The sequence below is a fragment of the Pongo abelii genome, chromosome 4, assembly GCF_028885655.2.
Source record: "Pongo abelii isolate AG06213 chromosome 4, NHGRI_mPonAbe1-v2.0_pri, whole genome shotgun sequence".
NCBI lineage: Eukaryota > Metazoa > Chordata > Mammalia > Primates > Hominidae > Pongo > Pongo abelii.
In genome coordinates, this window is record NC_071989.2 from 89306578 (window position 1) to 89329572 (window position 22995).

Consider the following 22995-nt stretch of genomic DNA (forward strand, 5'->3'; position numbering starts at 1 on the left):
AATAGGCACTGGGGACTTCTAGAGGGGAGAGGGAAGGATAGAGGAAAGGAATGAAAAACTGTTAGGTGCTAAGCTCACTTCCTGGGTGACACGTTCAGTCATGGCCCAAACCTCAGCATCACATGATATATCCATGCAACAAATCTGTACGTGTACCCTCAAATCTAAAATAAAAGTTTTAATTATTTTTAAAAATTACTGTTTTCTTCAATATTAATCACTGTCCTATCCTGGTGATACATATGACATATAAGGGATCTGGTTAAATGCCTACTGACCCAGAAAAGTCTATTTTGTACAAGTTATTTCTTCCTTTTAAAGTATGATACAAAAAGGAAAATCCAGTTAAACAGGCCAGTTACCCAACAGAACTTAATCTAAATAACAGTAACGAGTTCCTTGTCTACCTCTGAATCTTACTGTTCAGGAAATCTTCTTACCGTTTGTTTATGGACTATGCTCAAAACAAAACAGAGCTAGGTACTTGATAGTCTGATTAATCTCAACTTTCCTTCAGAGACTCTTCTATCATCTGCTGAAGTCCTCTAGGGAAGTGGGCCATTTAGATGCACAGAAAAACAGCTGGAGCACGAGGTGACACACAGACTTACTTCAAGAGATTAGCCCCAAGAGAAGAGCTTAGTTCTCAGTTAATCTTATGTATTCTCATTTAAGAAAATTTCAGGGAAATAAAATTATAAATATGGGTTTTTCCACAAACTAATCATTAGATAACTCTATGGCCCTGCGGACCAGAACAGGAATGATTCTGCCAAAAATGCCTTTCATGGGTATTAAATTAATTTCCTCTGAGAGGTAACAGAGCAGTGAGGATCAAATGAGGAGTTTCTATTAAGTTCTTGGAAAGAAAAGTCAACATCTCCAGTAAGGCTTCATTTACTAAAAGGTAAATGTTATAGGTAAAATTGTGTGTTCCTGCCCCCCATCCCCAGAAAGATATGTTAGACTCCTAGCCCCTCATACCTCAGAATGTGACCTAATGTGGAAATAAGGTCACGAAGATATGATCAGTTAAGACGAGGTCATACAGGAGTAGGGCTGACCTCTAATCAAATATGACTAATGTCCTTATAAAAAGGAGAAATTTGGACACAGAGATACTTATAGAGGGAAGGTGACACGAAGAGACCCAGGGTGAAGTTGGTCAGTTCATCTATAAGGCAAGGAGAGAGACCTGGAACAGATCCTTCCCTCACAGTCCTCAGGAGGAACCAATCCCACCAACACCTTGATTTCAGACTTCTCGCCTCCAGAATCATGACTCAATAAATTTCTGTTGTTTAAGCCACCTACTTGGTAGTATTTTGTTACAGCAGCCCTTGCAAACTAATACAACAGGCAATAAGAAATGACTTTAAATGTGGTTGTAAGGGAAACACAAAATAGAAACAAACTAGAAATTCAAGAGTCCTAGATTCTAGGCTTTAAACTCATAATCTTTGGCACAAATCTCTTCCTCAGTTTCCTTAACCATACCTCTTTCAGGTTGTTGTGAGGATAGAACTTAACAATGTGTGGGAAAGTGCTTGGAAAAATACAAAATATTAAGCAAATAGAAGATGTTATCACCAAAGATTTGCAATTTACTTAACACACTTTGCTTTAAGAAAAAGAGCATAAAATACAGAAAAGATATAAGTGATCCTCAAGTTTTTCCTAAAAAATGAGAGCTAATGACCAGATGTTAAACACTAAATTAAATACACATACAAGTTAAAGCACCTTATGGTCAATATTTCCTTATCTGTTAATTTTTAAAACTATAACCCCCTGCTAAAAAACAGCTATTACTGATAGCTCACATAATAATGAATTCAGCCAATACTTTATATTCCAGAAACTGGCTAAATCTTAAAAGATACAGAGCTCAAAGACAGGGTCTCTGCCTTCAAGGAGCTCTCTCTACAGAAAAGGAAATAGGAATTGATTAAATAGATTCACATAAGCTATGAAAGAGTTATGCATATAGTACAATAAAGCAGATACATATCTTTGTACTGGAGTAGAGTTGACTTTAGATTAAATCCTGATATGTATTTGAATAATGTTTAAGTTCTCTGGAACTGATAATTGATAAAGCATTAAACAATATAATATAGAAACACTTTAATGAGTTAATTGAAAAGTTGTTCAATTTTCCTTATTAACTCTTTGCTGACCAATGCGTCATGTTAGAGAAAGAGAACTTCATCTCTCAGATTTTTTTTAAAGCAGGCTTAAACAAAAATTGGTTTGTGTTTTCTTAAATTCACTGCATTTGTATTTTACCATTCCCTTGTGCAAGAGAAGGAAAGTACAGTTAAAACTAGCTAGCTGGATTTTTATTTTCATCAGAGACAACCAGAAAATTAATGTTTCAACTCTCCCTGAAAATCCTTCTAAAATGTACCCTTTCTTCTTTAGTCTGTATGTATGGGCAATGTATCCCAATTGAAGCTGTCTTTTTCGGCTGAAGACTTTTCCAAGTCTTGAGGAGTGAGTTGAGTATCAGTGATCCAGGTAAGGTACTATAACCCTAAATACAGAAGAAACAGTATAGTGTGTTGATCTTTACTCCCAAGGTAGAGGACACAGGGAGAGGTGGGAGTAAAAGTCAATTTAAAGATATTAAATCCACTAGAAAAACTCTTATTGTGATTACATTTTTTTACAAGAAAAAATGTCTGAGATAACTGATCTATGTTGAATATAGGCTAAAGGTTCACTGAAAGTAGTTTGATGGAAGAGCCAGGCTACACAGGAGTATAAAAGTAAGCATGAAATAGTGAAAAGACTCAAAAAGTCTTTATCATCCTTTGTTTACTTATGCCAATAAGAGCTTGAAAGCTGTATTTGCAAAGGCTAAAACACAAAGCAGATAATCTCTCAATGGATAATTGAGTCGACAGTATTAAAGTCTGGGAGTTTTAAAGGCAGCAAATGTAATGGCCTCCATTTCTAGAATTTAAAAACTCAATGAGAAAAGAACAAGTAAAAATAAATAAATTGAAACAGAAGCCAATATATAACCCACTATAGCTATGCAAATAATTATTTTTCCATTTTCTTCTGATCTCTTTCACCTTTCTTTTCCATATTTTACCCCTTCCCCTTTCCTACTTTCTCTTCTATATTGTCATTAAGCAAATAGATAGCTTTTTCCATCTTCTCTACCTATATGCAGTTCCTAATAATTCCTGAATAATATCTTAATCACAACTTATAGCATATCAACAAATCTTAATCTAGCTCACATCTCATAAAAGACACAAACATATAAAAGTGTGACCAAGAAGGAAAAAGAGAAAGCCTAGACACCTGAAATACTCATGTCTAATTTGAGCTCTAAGAATTTAAAGAATCATATATATAGAAAGGAAAAAACAGTGATCTCTAAGAACTTGAGATGTTTTCCCTTTTAATTTAAAAAGGGAATTTTAAAAATATATCAATTTTGGTATTAGTTTCTTTATAAACCTTTATTTTGAAAAGAAAAAAATTTTAAAAGTCCAGTGAAAATAAATATATAAAAGCCATCACAGCAGATGTATAACACTTGGAGAACTATTCCTTTGCATGCTATTTAGAAGTCAGTTTGTCTGGGATGCAGTCTTCCCTCAATTCAATATTTTAAATTTAAAAAATGAGAAGTATATCAGGAGAAGAAAAATAAGCAAATTCTTTTCAATACTTTTGAATATCTGAATTTTTATACTTAACAACTAAAATATTCAACTACAGATGGCTCTTGCACAGTGTCCTCAAATTCAGCAAACTTACTGCTTATTAAATTAGAAGAGAAAAAAAATCAAGAGAGTGAACTCTATTTTAAAAACTCAAACTGTTGATAAAACTTCACTTGATCCCACTGCCATGAACTGGCAAGCTTATAAGACACAATGGTAACTATGGTCCAATTATAATGGGTGTAAAGGGTAAATTAAGTAATGGTAGTAGATAAATGAGGACTGTCTAATAGATACCTTGGAAGAAAAATGTGGCTTCCTCACAAAGGCAGTGTTTTCTGATGTTCTATTCTAATATAAATACGCTTTTGTATCTTGTATCAGTTTTACCTTCCAAATGAATCCCAAAGAAAGAATCTTGTGATAAAGAGTAGCTTTGCTAGTGTTCCTCGTGGTTAGAAATGGGCAGATGATGAATTTTTAAATGTCATGATAAGGACCTATATAGTTACAACATTTAGTCACATTTTTATATGGAATTACTGTGTCCAATATATACTGGTCTTTTAGAAGCCGAAGTATAAAATATGAGGGGCTGATAGGTAGAAATAACTAGAGGGGACTTCAACTGAAAACAACTTATTCTTAACTGACAAGCACAAACCTACAAATAGGAAACTAAAAAGCACATTTCCATAGAAACAAAACATTACCTCCAATATAATACGAATGAATACATGAGGGCTGAGGGGATCACAAGCATCACCCTTACAAGAGTGAATTGGAATAAGGCACAGATGAATTCTAAAAAGAAGTGAGATAATATGTTTTAATATAGGGAACAGGCAAAAATTGGCAGGAAGGAAAGAACATTACAGTCATGGGAGCACGAATAAAAAGAAATCTGCAAATCAAGTTTAAAAAGTAAATCTTTTTCCAAGATTTGTTAATATAAATACATAATTATTTTTAGCACCTTTAACATATCACCATAAATAAATCCTAAAGAACCAGGCAAGGAACTATATGTTTGTGTCTACATTGGAATATAACTACCGTATCTAATGCTCTTAAAGTTCATTTAATAACAATAAAAATAACAAATCTGATTCTTCCCTTTCAGGCATAAACTTAAATAGTTAAGAGGGTATAAAAGCCTAAAGTAGGGCAAGTTTAATTCTATAATATTAGTAGTTTATTCATATCTTGATGCAGGAAGGGAATTAAATAATTAGGTGCTTGTCTTTAAGAGCATCTTTCTTAGAACTAAAACAAAAGAAACAATAGGCTTTTATGTTTTTAAAGACTAAACTCAGCTAGTTGATTCTGCTCAATAAGTTATCAATGAAATATCTATTCCAAATATACCAAAATATAACAATTCACCTTCAAAATAATTAGTATTTGATTTTATCTAAAAAAGAAACATTTTCCTACAGCTCATCGCTTTGCCAGAAATTTACCATATGCTTAAATAAAAGCATAAAAAAGCAGGAGGCAATCTTTGAAAAGTATGAATCAATGACAGTTCAATAGGAGAGAATTATCAGAAATATATCCATTGTATAAGAGGGAAAGAAGTTGAGCCTTTTAGGACATGCCAGAAAAGTCTAAGGTAACAACTTATCTTCAGATATATCACCAATAGTAAGTCTGCATACTATTTATGATAAATAATGCCTAAAGAGATAATAAATTGTAGTAAACAAAATTGATCATTCTACATGATAAAAAAAATTAAAACCTTTATCTCATCCAAAATAATCCCAACAGTATACGGAGGTAGATTAGCATAATGGTTAACAGTTGTGGGTTCTGGAGCCAGACTACAGAGATTTATATTCTTACTCCTCCACTTCCTAGTTTAGCCATGTTGACTATGGAAAACTACATAATCTTTCTGTGCCTCGGTTTCCTCACTTGTAAAGGGAGGGAAATAAGAGTTCCTATTCCATAAAATTGGTGTGAAATTTTAAAAATTAATACAGGCCTAGCACTTAGTGCACAACTATAAGCTATTTAAGCTATTTTTATTATCACTGTTGCTAGTATTATAGTTTAAACACCATACTGAATCGTCAGACATTTCTTTGGATTGTACCTATTGTACCTATTGTAGCTATTATTAACCACTAGCTCTTCAGTTAAAATATCAAAAATTATGGTCTAAGTAAGTCATAAGAGATCTAACCTGAAACAGAGCTTGTGAATAGACAGATGGATATTCATAAGACCTTCTAATAAATGGGCAAAAATAAAGAAAAGTTTATGTGTTTCTGCTCCTGTTTGGATTCCAAAGCACTGCTGGCTTATACCCTCCAGCCACATAACAGTTAAGAATATGCCTTTGTCATCTATTATATGTTAGAAAAGGGAAAGGATCATGTCTTTAAAAAATAAAGATTACAGATTTCTAGCTAAGGATGGTAGGTTGAACTTACATTTACAGGCACACTGTCCCTCCAAAATGAAAGTAAAGGGATTTTTTGCTTGTTTCTTTGTTTTTTTTTTTTGTTTTTTTTTTTGAGACAGGGTCTCACTCTGTAACCCAGGCTGGAGTGCAGTGGTGCAATCATGGCTCACTGCAGCCTTGACCTCCCGGGCTCAAGCGATCCTCCCACCACAGCCTCTGGGACTACAGGTATGCGCCATCATGCCCAGCTAATTTTTTTCATATTTTTTTGTAGGGACGGAGTTTCACCAGCTTGCACAGGCTGATCCTGAACTTCTGGGCTCAAGCAATCCACCCACCTCAGCCTCCCAAATTACTGAGATTACAGGGGTGAGCCACCACACCTGGCCTAAAGGGATGTTCTTTTAAGGCTTAAATTCGCAAGGATGAAGAGTCCACCAGATGAAACAACAGTAACAAAATTATGTAAACCACTTTTCAAACCTAAGGAATCTGAATACTAAACAGACAAAAGAGAAAATAGGGTTAGTATTACATAATAGAATCTCCAAATGGCTAAATTTGCAGTACCAGGTACCTCTGGAAGTGAGAGAAAAGGTTTACAAACAAGAGGATTAAAAAAAAATCTGTTTAAAAGTCTGTAAGATTCCAAACTCCCCGCTCCACCCCTCTACACTCCAAACAGGGGAACACCCCTCCCCAACCCCAGCAAAAGACTGGAGATTTATTCTCTTGGTGGAGATTTTTTTAATGGTCTTATTATTACTAAAAAACATAAGGCAAGTTTAGAACAGGCATATCACACTAAAAAAGAAAAGAATAAAGAAAAAGTTTATGTGTTTCTGCCCATTTGGATTCCAAAGCACTGCAGGCTTATACCCTCCAGCCACTAAGAGTCTTCCCTAGGGAATCTGACTAGCCTAAAATAAGACACTTAAAAGATGTACATCGCCAATAAAACAGCCTACCAGATTATCCTAAACGAAAACCTGTAAGTCTACAAGCCTCATCCAGAGGCACAGAACTACTACTCCACTCTTTAGAACTTTTTTTAGAATGCGTCAGTGAACAACCACTACCACACATTTAACGAGAGCCTGAAATAGGAAAGACAGAGACCAAAGCAAGCAAACAAACAAACAAAAAAAGAGTAACTTGGAAGAAACAAATAATAGGTAAAGAGAAGAAAATTTCCGAAAACTATTCTTAATAACCTTCAAAGAGATAAAAGAATATAAGCAACCATGAAACAAAAACTGGATTTATTTTATTACTAACGTACTTTAAGTTCTGGGATAGATGTCCAGAATGTGCAGGTTTGTTAGATAGGTATGCACATGCCGTGGTGCTTTGCTGCACCCATCAACCCGTCATCTACATTAGGTATTTCTCCTAATGCTATCCCTCCCCTAGGCCCCCATCCCCCAACAGGCCCTGGTGTGTGGTGTTTCCCTCCCTGTGCCCATATGTTCTCATTGTTCAACTTCCACTTATAAGTGAGAACATGTGGTGTTTGGTTTTCTGTTCCTGTGTTAGTTTGCTGAGAATGATGGTTTCCAGCTTCATCCATGCCCCTGCAAAGGACATGAACTCATCCTTTTTTATGGCTGCATAGTATTCCATGGTGTACATGTGCCACATTTTCTTTATCCAGTCTATCATTGATGGGCATTTGAGATGATTCAAGTCTTTGCTATTGTGAATAGTGTGCTGCAATAAACATACATGTGCATGTGTCTTTATAGCAGAATGATTTATAATCCTTTGGGTAAATATCCAGTAATGGGATTGCTGGGTCAAATGGTATTTCTGGTTCTAGATCCTTGAGGAATTGCCACACTGTCTTCCACAATGATTGAACTAATTTACACTCCCAACAGTGTAAAAGCGTTCCTATTTCTCCACATCCTCTCCAGCATGTTGTTTCCTGACTTTTTAATGATTGCCATTCTAACCGGCGTGAGATGGTATCTCATTGTGGTTTTGATTTGCATTTCTCTAATGACCAGTGATGATGAGCTTTTTTTCATGTTTGTTGGCTGTATAAATGTCTTCTTTTGAGAAGTGTCTGTTCATATCCTTCAACCACTTTTTGATGGGCTTGTTTTTTCTTGTAAATTTAAGTTCTTTGTAGATTCTGGATATTAGCGCTCTGTCAGATGGATAGATTGCAAAAATTTTCTCCCATTCTGTAGGTTGCCTGTAAAGCAATGGCAACAAAAGCCAAAATTGACAAATGGGATCTAATCAAACTAAAGAGCTTCTGCACAGTGAAAGAACTGGATTTTTTTTTTAAGTAGGGGGTCCAGTAACAAGAGAATTGTTTTAATCTGTGGAGGGTTGGAAGATAAAACTGAGGAAATCTCCCAATAAAGGAAAGCCAAAAAAGAAAGATGTGGAAAATATTTAAGAGAAAAGATAATAATTAGAGGGCCAATCCATATTCCTACTACATCAAAGAAAATGGGGATTCTAAAACACACCCACACACCCACAGAAACAGAGAGGAGGGGCTGGGGAGACAGGGGGAGAGACAAAATCAAAAGAACTAACTCAATAAAATTGCCAGAACGGAGTAGGATTTTCTAGGTCAAAAGAAGCCACCAAGTACTCAGGTTGCTACTTGAGAATGTGTTCCACCAAAATAATGACCTAACAAAAAGGAAATCAAGCAACAGGGAATCCAGCACAAAAGAAATTCTTAAGATGATGAGGATGCTAAGGAAAAAAAAAGAGTCCAAGATAACAACTATGCCAAAACCAGGTAAACAACCAGCATAGATTAGAACAAGTTAGAAGAATCTGAGAGCTACATCATTAAGAACATGAAATTAATAGAATAGTTAAGAAGGTATTTACAAACAGAATAGAGTTTGGGGATAAACCAATGATATGTTCATAGAAAACAAACCTGCCTTTTAACAAGTATAAGTATTCCATTGAAAATAAAACTGTGTACAAGGAAGAAAAAGTAACCACAGAATACTACTACATGGCAAAACTATAAATAGCATTTAGTCATAATCATGTAAACATTAAATACTGATGTAATCAAAATTAGAATAACTGTACTGGGAGGATGGGAAGACAAGAAATGTGTATGTGACTACATTAACAACATAGATGGCCAGGTGCAGTGTGGCTCACACCTGCAATCCCAACTCTTAGGAAGGCCGAGGCAAGAGGATCGCTTGAGCCCAGGAGTTCGAGACCAGCCTGAGCAGTATACTGAGATCTTGTCTCTAATTTAAATTTTTAAAATTTAAAAAAATTTAAAAATCAGCTGCGCATGGTAGTGTGAGCCTGTAGTCCCAGCTACTTGGGAGGCTGAGGCGAGAAGATCACTGTGCCCAGGAGGTGGAGGTTGTAGTGAGCTATGATCGCACCACTGCACTTCAGCCTGGGTGACAGAGTGAGACCCTGTCTCAAAAACAAAACAACAACAACAACAAAAAAAACAGGACAGGTAAGAGGACATAGTTCTTATCTTCCACTGTGGGAAGTCAATAGATAGTGTCAAAAAAAAATCAAGTAGCAGCAATATAAACTTATTTGGATTTATGACAATAAACACCAAAAAAAAATCAGCTAAAATAGTTGAAGTTGTTTGTCTACAAGAAGCAGGAAATGAGATAAGGGTAATAGTAGCCACTGTTGTCCTCCATTACAAGCCTCATAGAACTATCTGACTGGTACTCTTTAAACAATGTGCTTGTAAAACACTGATAAAATGTGTACAAAACACTGATAAAGTGAATTCAAAATTTAAAAAATTTCCTAATTATAACATTAATGCATGCTTACATAATTTGCAAACTGCTCAAAGAAACTAAGAATTAAGAAATTTTGCCATCCAGGTAAATTATTAATATATTGCAGCACTGCCTTTGAATTTTTGCCATACACACATACTTGTGTATATAATTTTTTTTAACTCAGGGTTCATGCTGAATATGCAAATTACATAAACTTTTTTTCAATTAACATTCTATCATTAACCTTTTCTGATGTCCTTAAGTATTCTTTTAAAACTCCTTAATACTCCATTTTATCCTCCAGCATCACTTCTTCAACCTCGGGGTCTATGAAATACTAAGCATCCCAAAACTACTTCCATCATGACTACCTAACATAATGCCTTATTGTAAGTACACAGCTATTATGAAGTTTAGTATAAACTAAACTTAAAAGTGACATGAACACATTTAAACTTCAGATCATTTTTAAGAAAGGGAAGCATCAAGTATGTGTGTATTGCTCTGAAAAGACAGGTGAGGCTGATGTCTTGTAATTTTTATACAATTAAGGAAATACATGGCTTGAACCTCACCAGAAGAATTTTTCATTTTAAAATTTCCTTCAGTTAATTGTTTTTTAAATACAATATTCATCATTTTAAATCATAAGAAAATAGAAGAATATTTATTGATTCTTAATACTAATATAACCTGCTGGAAGACATTCATTGATGGGTCTTCTCCCAATCCTGTACATATTGCTGGGTATGGCCAGAATGCAAGATCCTGACCACCTGTTACCAGCGCCATTTGTCAGGGTTGTGTCTGCTGTGAACAACCTTGAAAAATGAGGTAGCCACCCTCCAGGACAAAGAGCAGCCTTTCTTACTATAAAAGCAATGGATCCTCCACGTCCAGAGCTCCTCAGCTCCAACCCACTATATGTACAGCATCTATCCATAACATATTCTATCACCCCCATAAAACTTGGAGGCAAGGAGAACTGAAGAAAATATGCTAATGCTCATGCTGTTTCTATGCCATGAGTAATAAGGTCCTTTGCCTCTGACTTAGGAGTCTCATGCCTTCTACATGACATGTAGAAGCATCCAAGAAATAGTAAAAGTTTACTCATAGCGTGAAATCAAATTCCAGATCCATTAACTTACCTCTTGGCAATTCAGACCCCAGGGATCAAATATATGACATTTAAATAATTAAATAATACTGTCATTTCTTCCTTCCCACCCATTTTAAACAAGCATAATATATGAAAATCCAAGTTCCCCACAAAATTTAACTTACTGTACATTTGTTCAAGACTTTCTACCAGCTTATATTAACCTTTTTTGCTGCTTCAATCCATCTGTCCCCAGCCAAATAAGATCCATGATTCTACTTACATTTTCAATGCTCTTTTTCATTCTACATATTTCCTAAGAAGAGTTTTCTGGCATTTTATCTCTCCAGCCATAAGACATAAAATCTGCACCTAAACAATTCACAAAGCCTACCTAAAAGGTACCAGAACCAATCAATGGAGGATACATGGTTGTGGTCTTGCCACGTAAAACAAGTTTTGTCAATATACAGCTGACGCATGCTGGTGCCTCTTCAGACTTCACTTCTAACCTTGTAAGCCCCTAGGAACTCTCTTGTACCGCCCTTAGGATGCTAGGTGTGGTTTTTCATCATTTATTTATAAGATTTTTTCTTCTGAATCATAGACCTTAATATCCACCTAGACTTTTAAGCAAATAACAAGAAATAATATTTCTTTAAAAAGTAGGGGAAGAAGCTCATAACAACACATTATGCGCAGGGAAATATATTTTAGGAATTGACATAAGAAGGAGGATGGAGGAGGAAACTATCTGGGTTTTTCATTGTAGCTATAATGTAAACAATGTACCACAGAGATAGGATTCAGAGGGCTAAGAGGAATGAGTAGACCCAAACTGACTGCTAGCAAAGAAAAACCCATTCGAATGCTGAGAAAAAATAGCAGATAACAGTGATAAGAGAAAGAAAACAGAGAAAGATCTAGCAGTTTTGAAAGCAGGCAAAGTAAGCTGGCTCATGTCAGAGGTTATCCAGCAGTTACCAATCAACCTCCTACCGGAAGCAGAGGTCAAGCTGCTGAGGTGGGAAACCTAATGAAAAAAACATCCCTACATTCAAAGGAACGTGACTGAGACTTAAGAGATTAGGAAGTTGGTGGGGGCTGAGGGCTTCACCAGCTTCACTGGGAAAGCTCTGAACTGATACTGTTCTACGTTAGTTAAATTTATTAACACAAGTAAGATAAGACTGTAAGTTTCACATTTCAGTTATTCCCAGGAGTGCCACATCTGAAAAGAGGGTGTCAATTTATCAATATTCAATGAGACTATATTCCTGGGGAAATCTAAGTAAGAAATGCACTGATTAGGGTCTTCCATGGTATTTAGTTACAAGTAATGCCACTGCAAGTAAGTCTGTAACTTCCTTAACCATGAAAAGTAGTTTGGACCACGGAAATTGTAATGTAAATTTCTAAGGACATTTCTAAACCAGATATTGCTATGAACCTCTTACATAAATATCTCACTTAAAATATAACTATTATTTAATGAACACTAAATTTGTGGGGGTTTGTCCATTTTCCCCCCATTTACATTTTTTATAATAACAAGTACATTTTTGGTAGAATTATACAGTATCACTCTTCAGTAAACATTTATTTTGTTTATTCCTACAATGTTTCTAGTGAAACATCCTTGTTTATGCATTAGGATCCAGATGAGGTTGCCACAGGTTTCAACACAAAGTATGACAATAAACTCCTGCTACAGAAATTCATGGGATGTTTTCAAATCGTAAGGAGCAGAAGGCTCCACGCCTTCTGCAGCCATGAGCAGCTGCTCCAGGACTTATAGCCACCACTGTTTGACCTTTCCCCATGCCCATCCCTGCTTCCTCCAAGAGCTAAAGCCAATCCTGAAAAAGGAGAGGGCTGATGATTAACTTCATCCAGCCAAACCTGTTACTTCTCAAAAGAGATGTCCTGTATGGGCTTCTTAATATCCATAACATGGTGTGGACACTGAGAAATTACTGTGACAGTGGAATCCCTGTGGGTGCCCAAGGTTTCTATTCATCTTGATTATGAGCTTGAATTGAGGCTTAGCCAGAGACAGCAAAGGGTACTCCAGAAGAAGGCTGGCTCACGTCTTAAAATGTACCCAGGTTTTGTTTTCTTTGAATGTGATAAAATGACAGGCACAGAGACAAGTGCCTTGGGAAGAAGAGTTTATTACTCACAGTTCTAGGAGGAGGAGGCATGCCATGAAGCACAGGTCCATATGGGAAGGCACCAGGGTCAGTCAGGAGGCAGAAGGAGACAGGGGAAAGCATGGCACAAGCCATTATTATGGTTTTCAGCAGAAAAGGCCAGTGTAGGGCAGGGTAAACAGTTTAGGACTGGCTGGTTTGAGTAATTTCAGTGGGTTCCAGGGTGTAAGAACAGTCCCTAGTTGCCTGTTACCTGGCCCTGGGGTGTAAGTTAGGGTAGGTGGATAGTGGCTCAATCTGTGAAAGCTCAATAAAGGAGGTAGTTGGCAGTATGGGCTCTAGATTGGCTGTTTTACATATGAAAATGCTCACAGGAGAGTCATTTGCTATCTCTGGGAATTATCCAGCCCTGGAGGAGTAGTCTGCCCGCAAGCCAGCAAGGCCCCAAGATGTCAAAGCATCATAAAATACAGAAAATAAAAAAACCTGAATAATACAGCTCAGATTGTACTTCTGGGCTCAGAGCCCATCCAGATTTTTACTTCTTTTATAAACTCTGGTAACATCAACCATTCTCAGCTCCAGAATTACCCTAAATTAAAAGCCGCCTTTGGCCCTAGAAGCACTACCAATCCTACCTCCACACTGTGTCACCACTACCATGCACTGGAGATAAATGTAACAGAGTATTCATTCCAAATGGTCTTCCCTTGGTTTAATACTGACTGTCTGTATCATAATTTAAAATCTGTATCACAGCCTACCAAAATAATGATATGGCCTTTGCTACAACTTCTGAGAAAGTCATACTACTGCTGTCAGAATCTTTCAGAACACTAAAGCTTCAGGTGCTAAAACAGCATACAGGCTAAGCTTTTCAAGTTATACTATTAGCTTCTGTTTAAACGTTTGCATAAAATTTCAACAAAAGGAACACAAAAATAATGCTTCAGGATTTCAAAGACATCACTAGTGTTTATCACCTTATAGACGAAAAGCAAGGAAGCTGACTAGATAAATAGCAAGGCACTTCCCCCTCTCTCTGCCTCTAAGCTTCTGAACAAAATTTTTGCTCTACTTTAAAAATGTCATCAGTTATGCATTTTTAGGAATCACAGTTCGGTTTGACATCATACGGAACAGTAGATATTTAAGCAGAGGAAAAACCTGAATCTCTGTATTGATTTTGTAACTGGTAAGATTCATTTTACTGTTGAACTGTTACACACATTTTCCTGATTATTCCACATAAAAGTAAAACTAGGTCTGTTTAAAGTACACACACAAATATAGCACATCAATAACCTGGGATTTTCTTTTTACTATATTGTTTTTATAATCACAGACATGCTTGCTAGGTAATATAATCAACATGAAACAAAATATTAGATAGAAGACTGGTTTAAAAACAAAACTAAACGGAAATAAAGCTACAGATATACAGATTTTCAGGGATTTTTACAAAGAGCCATAATAGTAGGAAACCTAAAATCTGTCAACTGTTAATCAAGTCTGGATGGATACCATAAAAAATATAAACCTACTACTGCTTGATGAGATGTTTAGTCACAGCATCTGAATATGGCAACCCAATCTGTATGCTTCATACTAAGGCATCTAGTTAATCCTTCTAGATCAGGCTTGAGAGTCACACGACCTAAAAATGTCCCCGAATATCTTTCCTAACTTCTATACAACTCTTCCAACACAGACAACAAGCAAAAACAAAAACAAACAAAAATCTGAGAGGTAGCTACTTCAAACTGATGTCCCAGTGAAGCACCCAAATGAAAAGCTCATGAACCAGTTCACACACTAAGCAAAATACAAAGAACCAAAAACCAACTAAGGTTACGTTCCAACCAAGTCCTATACACAAACCAAAGAGTTTTATAATGCCAAAATCTGTAACAGAAATCTAATTCTTTAGCAGTTCAGTATCCAGTGACTAATCAACATGGAAACTGAAAACAAAAACAAAAACAAAAACTAGGCAGCCATGAAGCCTTTTCAAAAATTGGCAATCAAAACCTTACTATCCTGTAGCAAATTCAAAACCTGAACTAAAGTCTCTAAAACAACAGAACTCTCTAATAGATTATGAGATCACAGACATGACATTTAGTTTCCTGAACCATTTCATCAACATCATTATAAGGAATCAAATGCCTTTGTAAAAATGAAACAAAAAAACTCCAAGTTCACCGATGGAAAATGGATAATTTGTCCAAAAACATTGGACTCTATGCACATGAGTATCACCTCCTGATTATACCTTCTCTGCTGCTTCATCCCTATACTGGTCCATTGGGGCACCCTGATCTTCACTGAAAGTTATGGTCTAAACACAGAAAAAACAAAAAAAAATCTTTCCTTCCCTTAGTTCTTAGCACTGCTGACACACTCTAGCATTCCTTCAACTAACATCTACTGCCCAAATGCTATATGCCAAGTCCTATATTATTCATTTGAAATTTCTAAAACATTTACAAAATGCTAACAAAAAATAAAAGGGAAATAAACAACAGCAAAAAGAATATAAAATATCCTGGCTTACGTCCGAATTAAGCATTAGGATCTTACTAGATCCCTGCCCAGCAGGTATTGATAGCATGATGAAAGCCTTGTCAAAAATACTGCTAAGATAACTATACTACAACTCTCCAAAAGTGAAATATAACTATACAGGCACATTGTGAAAGTTCCTTGCTTTCCAGCTCAAGGTCAGTCACCTTACACTCTTCCGTATAATTTTTTTTTTTCAAAATGAGGGCAAAGAGAACAGTTCTAATCTTGCCACTTAATTCTCATTTCTGGGCTAGGAGACCTACCTTTCTCACATTTAACAACTATAGCATTCTTTTACAAGAATGGCACGCCCTGCTAAAGAATTCTGGAAACATTCAGATAATACCTAGCCAATAAAGATCCTAAGATTATTGCAACAGAGAAACAACTTTAGTCCCTAGTTACACGACCTTGAGCATGCATTTGTTTTCTCTAAACCTTTGTTTCCTCATCTTATGATGTTAGTAAGATTAACCTCACATGGCTGTTTTAAGTATAAAGTACACCAGTGTAAATGAAGGGCCTGGCATAATGTGTGCTACCTGGCAGAAACACATAGTATGTCTCTTCCCTTTAAATATGCATAAAAATCCAACATCAGAGAATGGACAAAACTGTGACGCACCATCTTCTGGTGTACATGCATAATCACAATATCAAAATTCTACTTACTTCCAGCTCAAATAAATCCTTCCCTGATTTATATCTAGCACAATTGCTTTCCTTCCCTTTTGATGAAACCTCAGACACTTTACCAGTATCTATTAACATGATACTGTAATTATTTGTACATATATTCTCCATGTGAAAAATTAACTTAAAGCCAGAAACTCTTATTCTTCTTTCTTTATGCGAATTAAAGAAGTTTTTGAAAGTAAATTAAAACAAATCTCTTAATGCTTATCCATTTAGGAATAAAAGGACTACCTTGAATAACAGAAGCTTCTATACAAGTTAACAAATGAGTAGTTAGCACTTTCTTTGAGATTACATAACTTCTTCCCAAATTGTTATACATTGTTAGTAAGAGTTATATATTTAGTAATTTGTCCCTTGAGAAGGTTCTTGGTTCTCTGGAAGAGGAAAAATTCATAATGACCAGTTAGTGATGTCAATGTAATTGATTACTGTTGTTAGTAGAGTATGCAAATTAATTTCCCCCAACTCCATTTTTTTCTTGCTTCTAGTCCCCATAAAAACATAAAGAATAGTTTTATTCTATCTGCAGCTTGTAAGTATTCACAATGGTACATAAAAGAAACACACAGAGTAAAAGTTTGACCCTGAAAGTTGGGAGAATGAGTAGCTCTGGATACCTCTAAATTGATGCGCATTAACCCAAGTGCAGGCATATCTTTAACTGTTTTTTATTGAAACTATTAACATCCATTTCTCTGCCTCTTTAAACAAAACATCAAGAATATATTTAAAGGTCTTCCTGATTTCTCAGAGTCATCATTACTTACACAAGTATCAATTATTGAGCTACATCTCAATATCTGCTATAGATACTAGTGCCCCAGACAGTAAGTACTCCATATACACTGTTGGACCAGACATGGTATATATCATTACCAAGACATAGCAACAGGGACAATATTATAGACTAGTGTTTGTCCTCTGTTCCTACCTATTCATTTCCCCAGAGTTGAGGAAGGAGTTATGTATTTATCCAACAACCTCACTTCTCTATATTATGTCTTTTCTGTGCTTCTTTGCTGAGGTGCCACTTGCTGCTACCACTACAATTTCTATCACTTCTAACCAAAACACTTATCTCTGCTGCTCTCTTCTGTCTTCTCTGCTGCTTTCAATCAACTGCCCATCCATAAGAATGCAAAAACTAATTACTAAAAAAAAGCATAATACTATGAAAGCATACATTTATTTTTTAAATCGACATATATTTATAATAAATTCCAAATAAACTTTAGAATAAGTGTGTTGAGGTATGCAAAAAATCTTACTGAAATTTTTATTGTGGTTGCACTGAATACACAAATTAATTTGGGGAGAACTGGCATCTTTAAAACATTATGTCATCCCATGGTAATTCTCTTCTATTAGTTATGTCTTCTTTCATATCCTTTAATAGAGTTTCATAGTTCCTCCATAATGGTCTTTTGCATTCTTTTTAAAGGTTAGCTACTTGACTGTTGCTATTATGAATGTTGCTAAGTCAATTTTTTAAAAGGGGGAGGACTTGCCCTACCAGACTTTAGAACACAGTGCAAAGCCACTGTATAAAAACATTGATACTAAACACAAATAGACAACTGATCAATGAAATATGAGAAATAATTCGTACATAGTAAGTGTGTACTACCAATCAGCAGGAAAAGTGCAAACTGCTTGTACTCTACAGGAAGAAAAATAAAATCACCCCCCACACCTCACAGCCTATACAAAGGTAAACTCCTAAGAAATTACAGACCCAAATATAAAATATAAAATTATAAAGCAAATAGAAAATGGGGAGGGATATGTAATATCGGGTTAGAAGAGCATTTCTTCAGACCACAAAAACACAAACCACAATGTGTTGATTTACATGTTGTGACGTGATGATTTAACCACTTGAAAATTAAGGATTCCTTATCAAAGGCAGCTACGATGGACAGAATTAACAAATTATAACAACATCTAAAACCAACGCAGATTAATGTCTAGAATATTCAAGACGCTCCTACTGAGTAGGCAAAATGGACAAAGGATATAAATAGCCAATTCATGTTTATTTATTCAACAAATATTCATAGAGAACTTACCTTTTAAGTGCTAGGGATACAGGTGTGAACACAGATAAGGTCTCTGCCTTCAAGGAACTTGAGCAGAGAAAATAAATAAATACATACTTAACATAAGGTTTTGCTGTGATAAAGACAATGAAGAAAGAGAAAGCGGAACTCTCTGGGGACACGGCATTTAAGACGAGATCTGAATGAAGTGAGTGAGCCATGTGAATAAGGGAAAGAGTTTTTAGGCATAATAAAACGGCAAGAATGGGAGGTCTTAAGGAGAACAGAAAACAAATATGTGAAGAGATAACTAACCTCATTAATAATCAGAGAAATAAAAATTTAAATAATATACCACTTTACAAATGAAAGACTGGCAAAAATACAACGTAAGGTAATACAGAGTGCCAGTGGAAATGGAGGAAACGGGAACTACCATGTACTCCTAGTGAGAATGTACACTAGTACAGACACTCCGGAAATGAAGTTGGCAAAACTTAGTGAAATAAAGTATATGTATATATACCCTATCATCCAGAGATCCCACTCTGAAAAATCAAAGTTCTCCCAAAAGCCCATAAGAGGACATGTATGAAAATGAAAATCAAAGTTGTCTGTGGTAGCAGAATATTACAGACAAACTAGGTGACCATCACCAGAGGGCCAGAGATGTGGTAAGTGCATTCACTGACATACCTAGAGCAGTTACAAGTTATGAAACAGATGTAAAGAGATCCAAATGGGTAGCAGTTTTTTGATGTTTTTGGCACTGAAATACAATTTTAAAAAGTCTCAGATTTGCTTCAAAATAATACAGTTTGCAGAGGTGGAGTTGTGGGGAGGAGGCACTAGGGGAGGAATAGTTAATAATATGAAGCAAGATCAGCTCTGAGCTAATTGTTGATGCTGGATGATGGACACATGGGGGATTGATACTTTCTCTACATTTGGATCTGTTTGAAGTTTTCTATCATAAAAGGCATTTTAACATGTTGAATGAAAAAAGAAACAGAAGATCTTTAGCACAATATAATTTATATAAATTAAAAATGTGTGCATAAAACAGCACCATATATTTTTTAAAGAGACAGACATATTCAAAAAAACATTAGTACGAACATCTATGTAGGCAGAGAATTAGAATGAATACTGGGGATAAATGAGAACTATTTTAAATAAAACATGAGAGGAGTCTTGCCAAAAGCTGATAGTCTGTCATTAATCTGAAGAGTTTGATTAATTCAACTTTTTGCACCTGAGGTCAGAAAAGAAACACTAAACAAATACAGAGCCCTCCGGGACCACATAGGAGATGTAACTAAGTCTGATTTGGGAGGAGGGGGTATTCCTGCCCCATACCTTAGACACACTGAATCATAATCTCTGGGATCAGGCCAAAGGTTCTACTGTTCAATTTCCATTTCAGAGGAGAAACAACAGTACAGTAAGTGAAATAATATTCCAAGCTCACAAACTGGCAAGTGAAAGGGGTGGAATTCAAGCCCAGGGCCAGAACTGCCACTGTTATTCACTGTGCTACCAATGCTGCACTATTATACTTAAAACCTGCATACTATTACAGACTGAAGTTCCTAAATTGTTATTGTATCCCACAATGACACCGCTCTTAGCAACCACAGAAAAAATTAAATTCTATATAGTTTATATACCCCCAGTCATCCTCATCTACTTTTTCAACAAATATCCCACTTTTCTCCAAGATAAATCCTCTCTTCCAGTCACACTAGTCCTCCCTACTGCTTCCAGGATACCCACAACACTTCTAAGCAGTTTCTCCGAACTAAAATACCCTCAATTCCCTTCTATATTTATTTATATCCCATTCATCCTACAAGGTCCGGTATGCAGAACACTTTCACTGCATTAATTGAATGAACTCAAGTCCCACAGCTGCTCCATGAGGTTTCCCTGATGACTTCAGCACATACCTTTTCCTCCTTTAATTTCTTTTGCACTTACTCTGTACACCATTCAATTAGCACCTTATTACAGTAACACCTCATTTATCCAGCATCATTGGAAAAGGAAAGTGTTCATCAGAAGCAAATTTTCCAGAGAACCTAAGCATTAATTTAGGAAGCGGCAAAACAGAGTGAAAATAGTGCTGACTTTAGTTACAAACAGACCTAAGTTCAAATCCCAGTTCTGCCACTTACTAGCTAAGCGTCTTTGGGCAAATATCAACAAACCTTTCTAAGTCTGTTGCATTGCCTGTAACGTAGAATATACTACTAACTTCACAACATTGTTGGGGGTATTAAAGAAATCACATATGAAGAATATGGGCCAGGTGCAGTGGCTGACGCCTGTAATCCCAGCACTTTGGGAGGCCGAGGCAGGCAGATCACCTGAGGTCAGGAGTTCGAGACCAGCCTGACCAACATGGAGAAACCCCGTCTCTAATAAAAATACAAAGTTAGCCGGGAGTGGTGGCACATGCCTGTAATCCCAGCTACTCAGGAGGTTGAGGCAGGAGAATCACTTGAACCCAGGAGGCAGAGGTTGCAGTGAGCTGAGATCGCACCATTGCACTCCAACCTGGGCAACAAGAGCAAAACTCCACCTCAAAAAAAAAAAAACTCATGCAACATTCTTTAAATCATGACTACAACTATTGGGCACTAATGCATTAAAATCATTTTATGGAAATATTCATCAAATGCATATAATTTGAGATTTTTCTCAGAGGACAGTGAATATAAATTGAGCATCTCTTGATAACTCATAATTCATTCAACATTTGCTCATTCAATAAATATTTAACCAGGGCCAACTATATGCAAAGTGACTAAGGATTCAAAAGAAAACATGGTAAACATGGTCCCTGCACTCTAAACTAGTAATTAAATAATTTCACTTTGTGTTACAGGATACAAGTGAAACAAGGTACAGGGTGGAGAATAAGGGAGGACCTACTTTAGAAAGGATGGTCAGGTAAGGCCACTGGAACCTGATAGATCAAAAGGAGCCAGCCATAGAAAGGGCTGGGGAAAGGGAACACTGTCCTGAGGTGTCACAGGGCTAGCATATTCAAGGACTGAAAGAAGGCTGTGGGGGATCAGGAATAAAAGGGAAAATAGCAAGAGATGTGTCTGCAGAATTAGGCAAGGACAAGATAATTCCGTGTCCTGTGGACCACCGTTAGTTTGAGTTTTATTCTAAAGGTAATAGGGAGTGACATGACAAGATAGATAATGTAAATGCACCAAGCATTTCAGGAACAGATGACTTTTTCTTATCCCTTTTTGGAGTTACCATTGACAAATCTGACTTAGCACTTCCATCTCAAAACAAAAACGGCGACAATACAGTACCATGATTTTCAAAGTTTTACTTAAAAGGGCAGCATCTTTTTTTAAATAAATAAAACATTTCATCTAAGATGGCCTCTCTGGTCTTCATTTCATATTATGTCACCTCCTTCAGTTCCTTCTATAACAGAGTTTGAGAACATTGGTATAGAGAACATTGGTTGAGGAGTCAGAAAATTTCAGTTATAGTCCTGACTATGACTTAACAGCCATATAACCTTGTGCAAGCCACTTAATGCCTTGACTCAACTTCTCCTTTACTAAAACAGATATAATGCCTGACATGCTTACCACACACAATAATAGTGTGGATCAGATGCAATAATTTGGGCGAGAAAAGCTGTCGACATCTAGAATGTAAACTGGAAACTACATATCTTAACAGATTTTGTAATAAATTCTGGTTGCTTGATTGATGTCCAAATCATTTTAAAATATTAAAGCTCCAAGCATGAATTAACTTGTGCAAATGTCCAAGCCAATTAACAAATTAGTGGGTATGGCATTAAATGAAATCAACACATCTACTGAATCCCTACTAAAACTGAGGCCCTATGCAATGCTATAACCAGTAACAAAGAAAAACTAAATTTGGTGTTTAATAGAGAATGAAGTTTAATTTTTAAATTACTTATTGAGTCTTAAAAGTCAGTATTATGTATTTTAAAATTAAGAGAATACCTTTCAAATGTCTCACCATAAAAAATGATAGGTAAGAGGGTGATAGATATGTTAATTAGCCTGATTTAATCATTCCGCACTGCATATGTATATCAAAACACCATATTGTACCACATAAACTTATATAATTATTTTTCAATCAAAAACATTAAAAATAAAAATTATAATAAGTCAATGGGTTAAAAAATAAATATGCTGTTCTCAATTTCTCAATACTTTCAAAGTGTTAAACTTACTCATTTTTGTGAATCACTGAATTAGGTTATATTTGCGCATAAAAAGTTCATCTGAACTAGCCTACCTTCAAATAGGTTGGCTTCTCTCTTTAAAAAAATATAAAGAAATAACATGAAGATAGTAATTTTCAAGCAATTATAAAACAATGTAAAATGGTAAATCCCCTTTGCAGCTATTAGAAATAGGAACTGGATATACACACAGCAAAATGGGTAGGTCTAAATGATTTCCTATGGGGCTGGGGGTTGTAGAAATGAGGAACAGGTATAGAGAATAAATGAATGAGTAAATTAATTAATGTCAATTAAACAGCAGAAAGGCCTGACATGA

The 22995-nt window shown here is 35.9% G+C and overlaps 1 protein-coding gene across 15 annotated transcripts in view; it reads right to left on the reverse strand.

The window, feature by feature from the left end:
- SSBP2 (single stranded DNA binding protein 2) overlaps window positions 1-22995 on the reverse strand; it is a 334708-nt gene that overhangs the window by 289243 nt on the left and 22470 nt on the right. The window contains exon 1 of one of the 15 annotated variants that reach the window (XM_063724165.1): window positions 4400-7297. The exons of 13 other annotated variants lie outside the window; for them this stretch is intronic. In XM_063724165.1, coding sequence (XP_063580235.1) covers window positions 4400-4449 — 50 coding nt within the window. In that variant the 5' untranslated portion in view covers window positions 4450-7297. Of the gene's footprint in view, window positions 1-4399; window positions 7298-22995 lie in introns of those variants that run through there. One more of the 15 variants, XM_063724166.1, reaches the window with a different exon arrangement.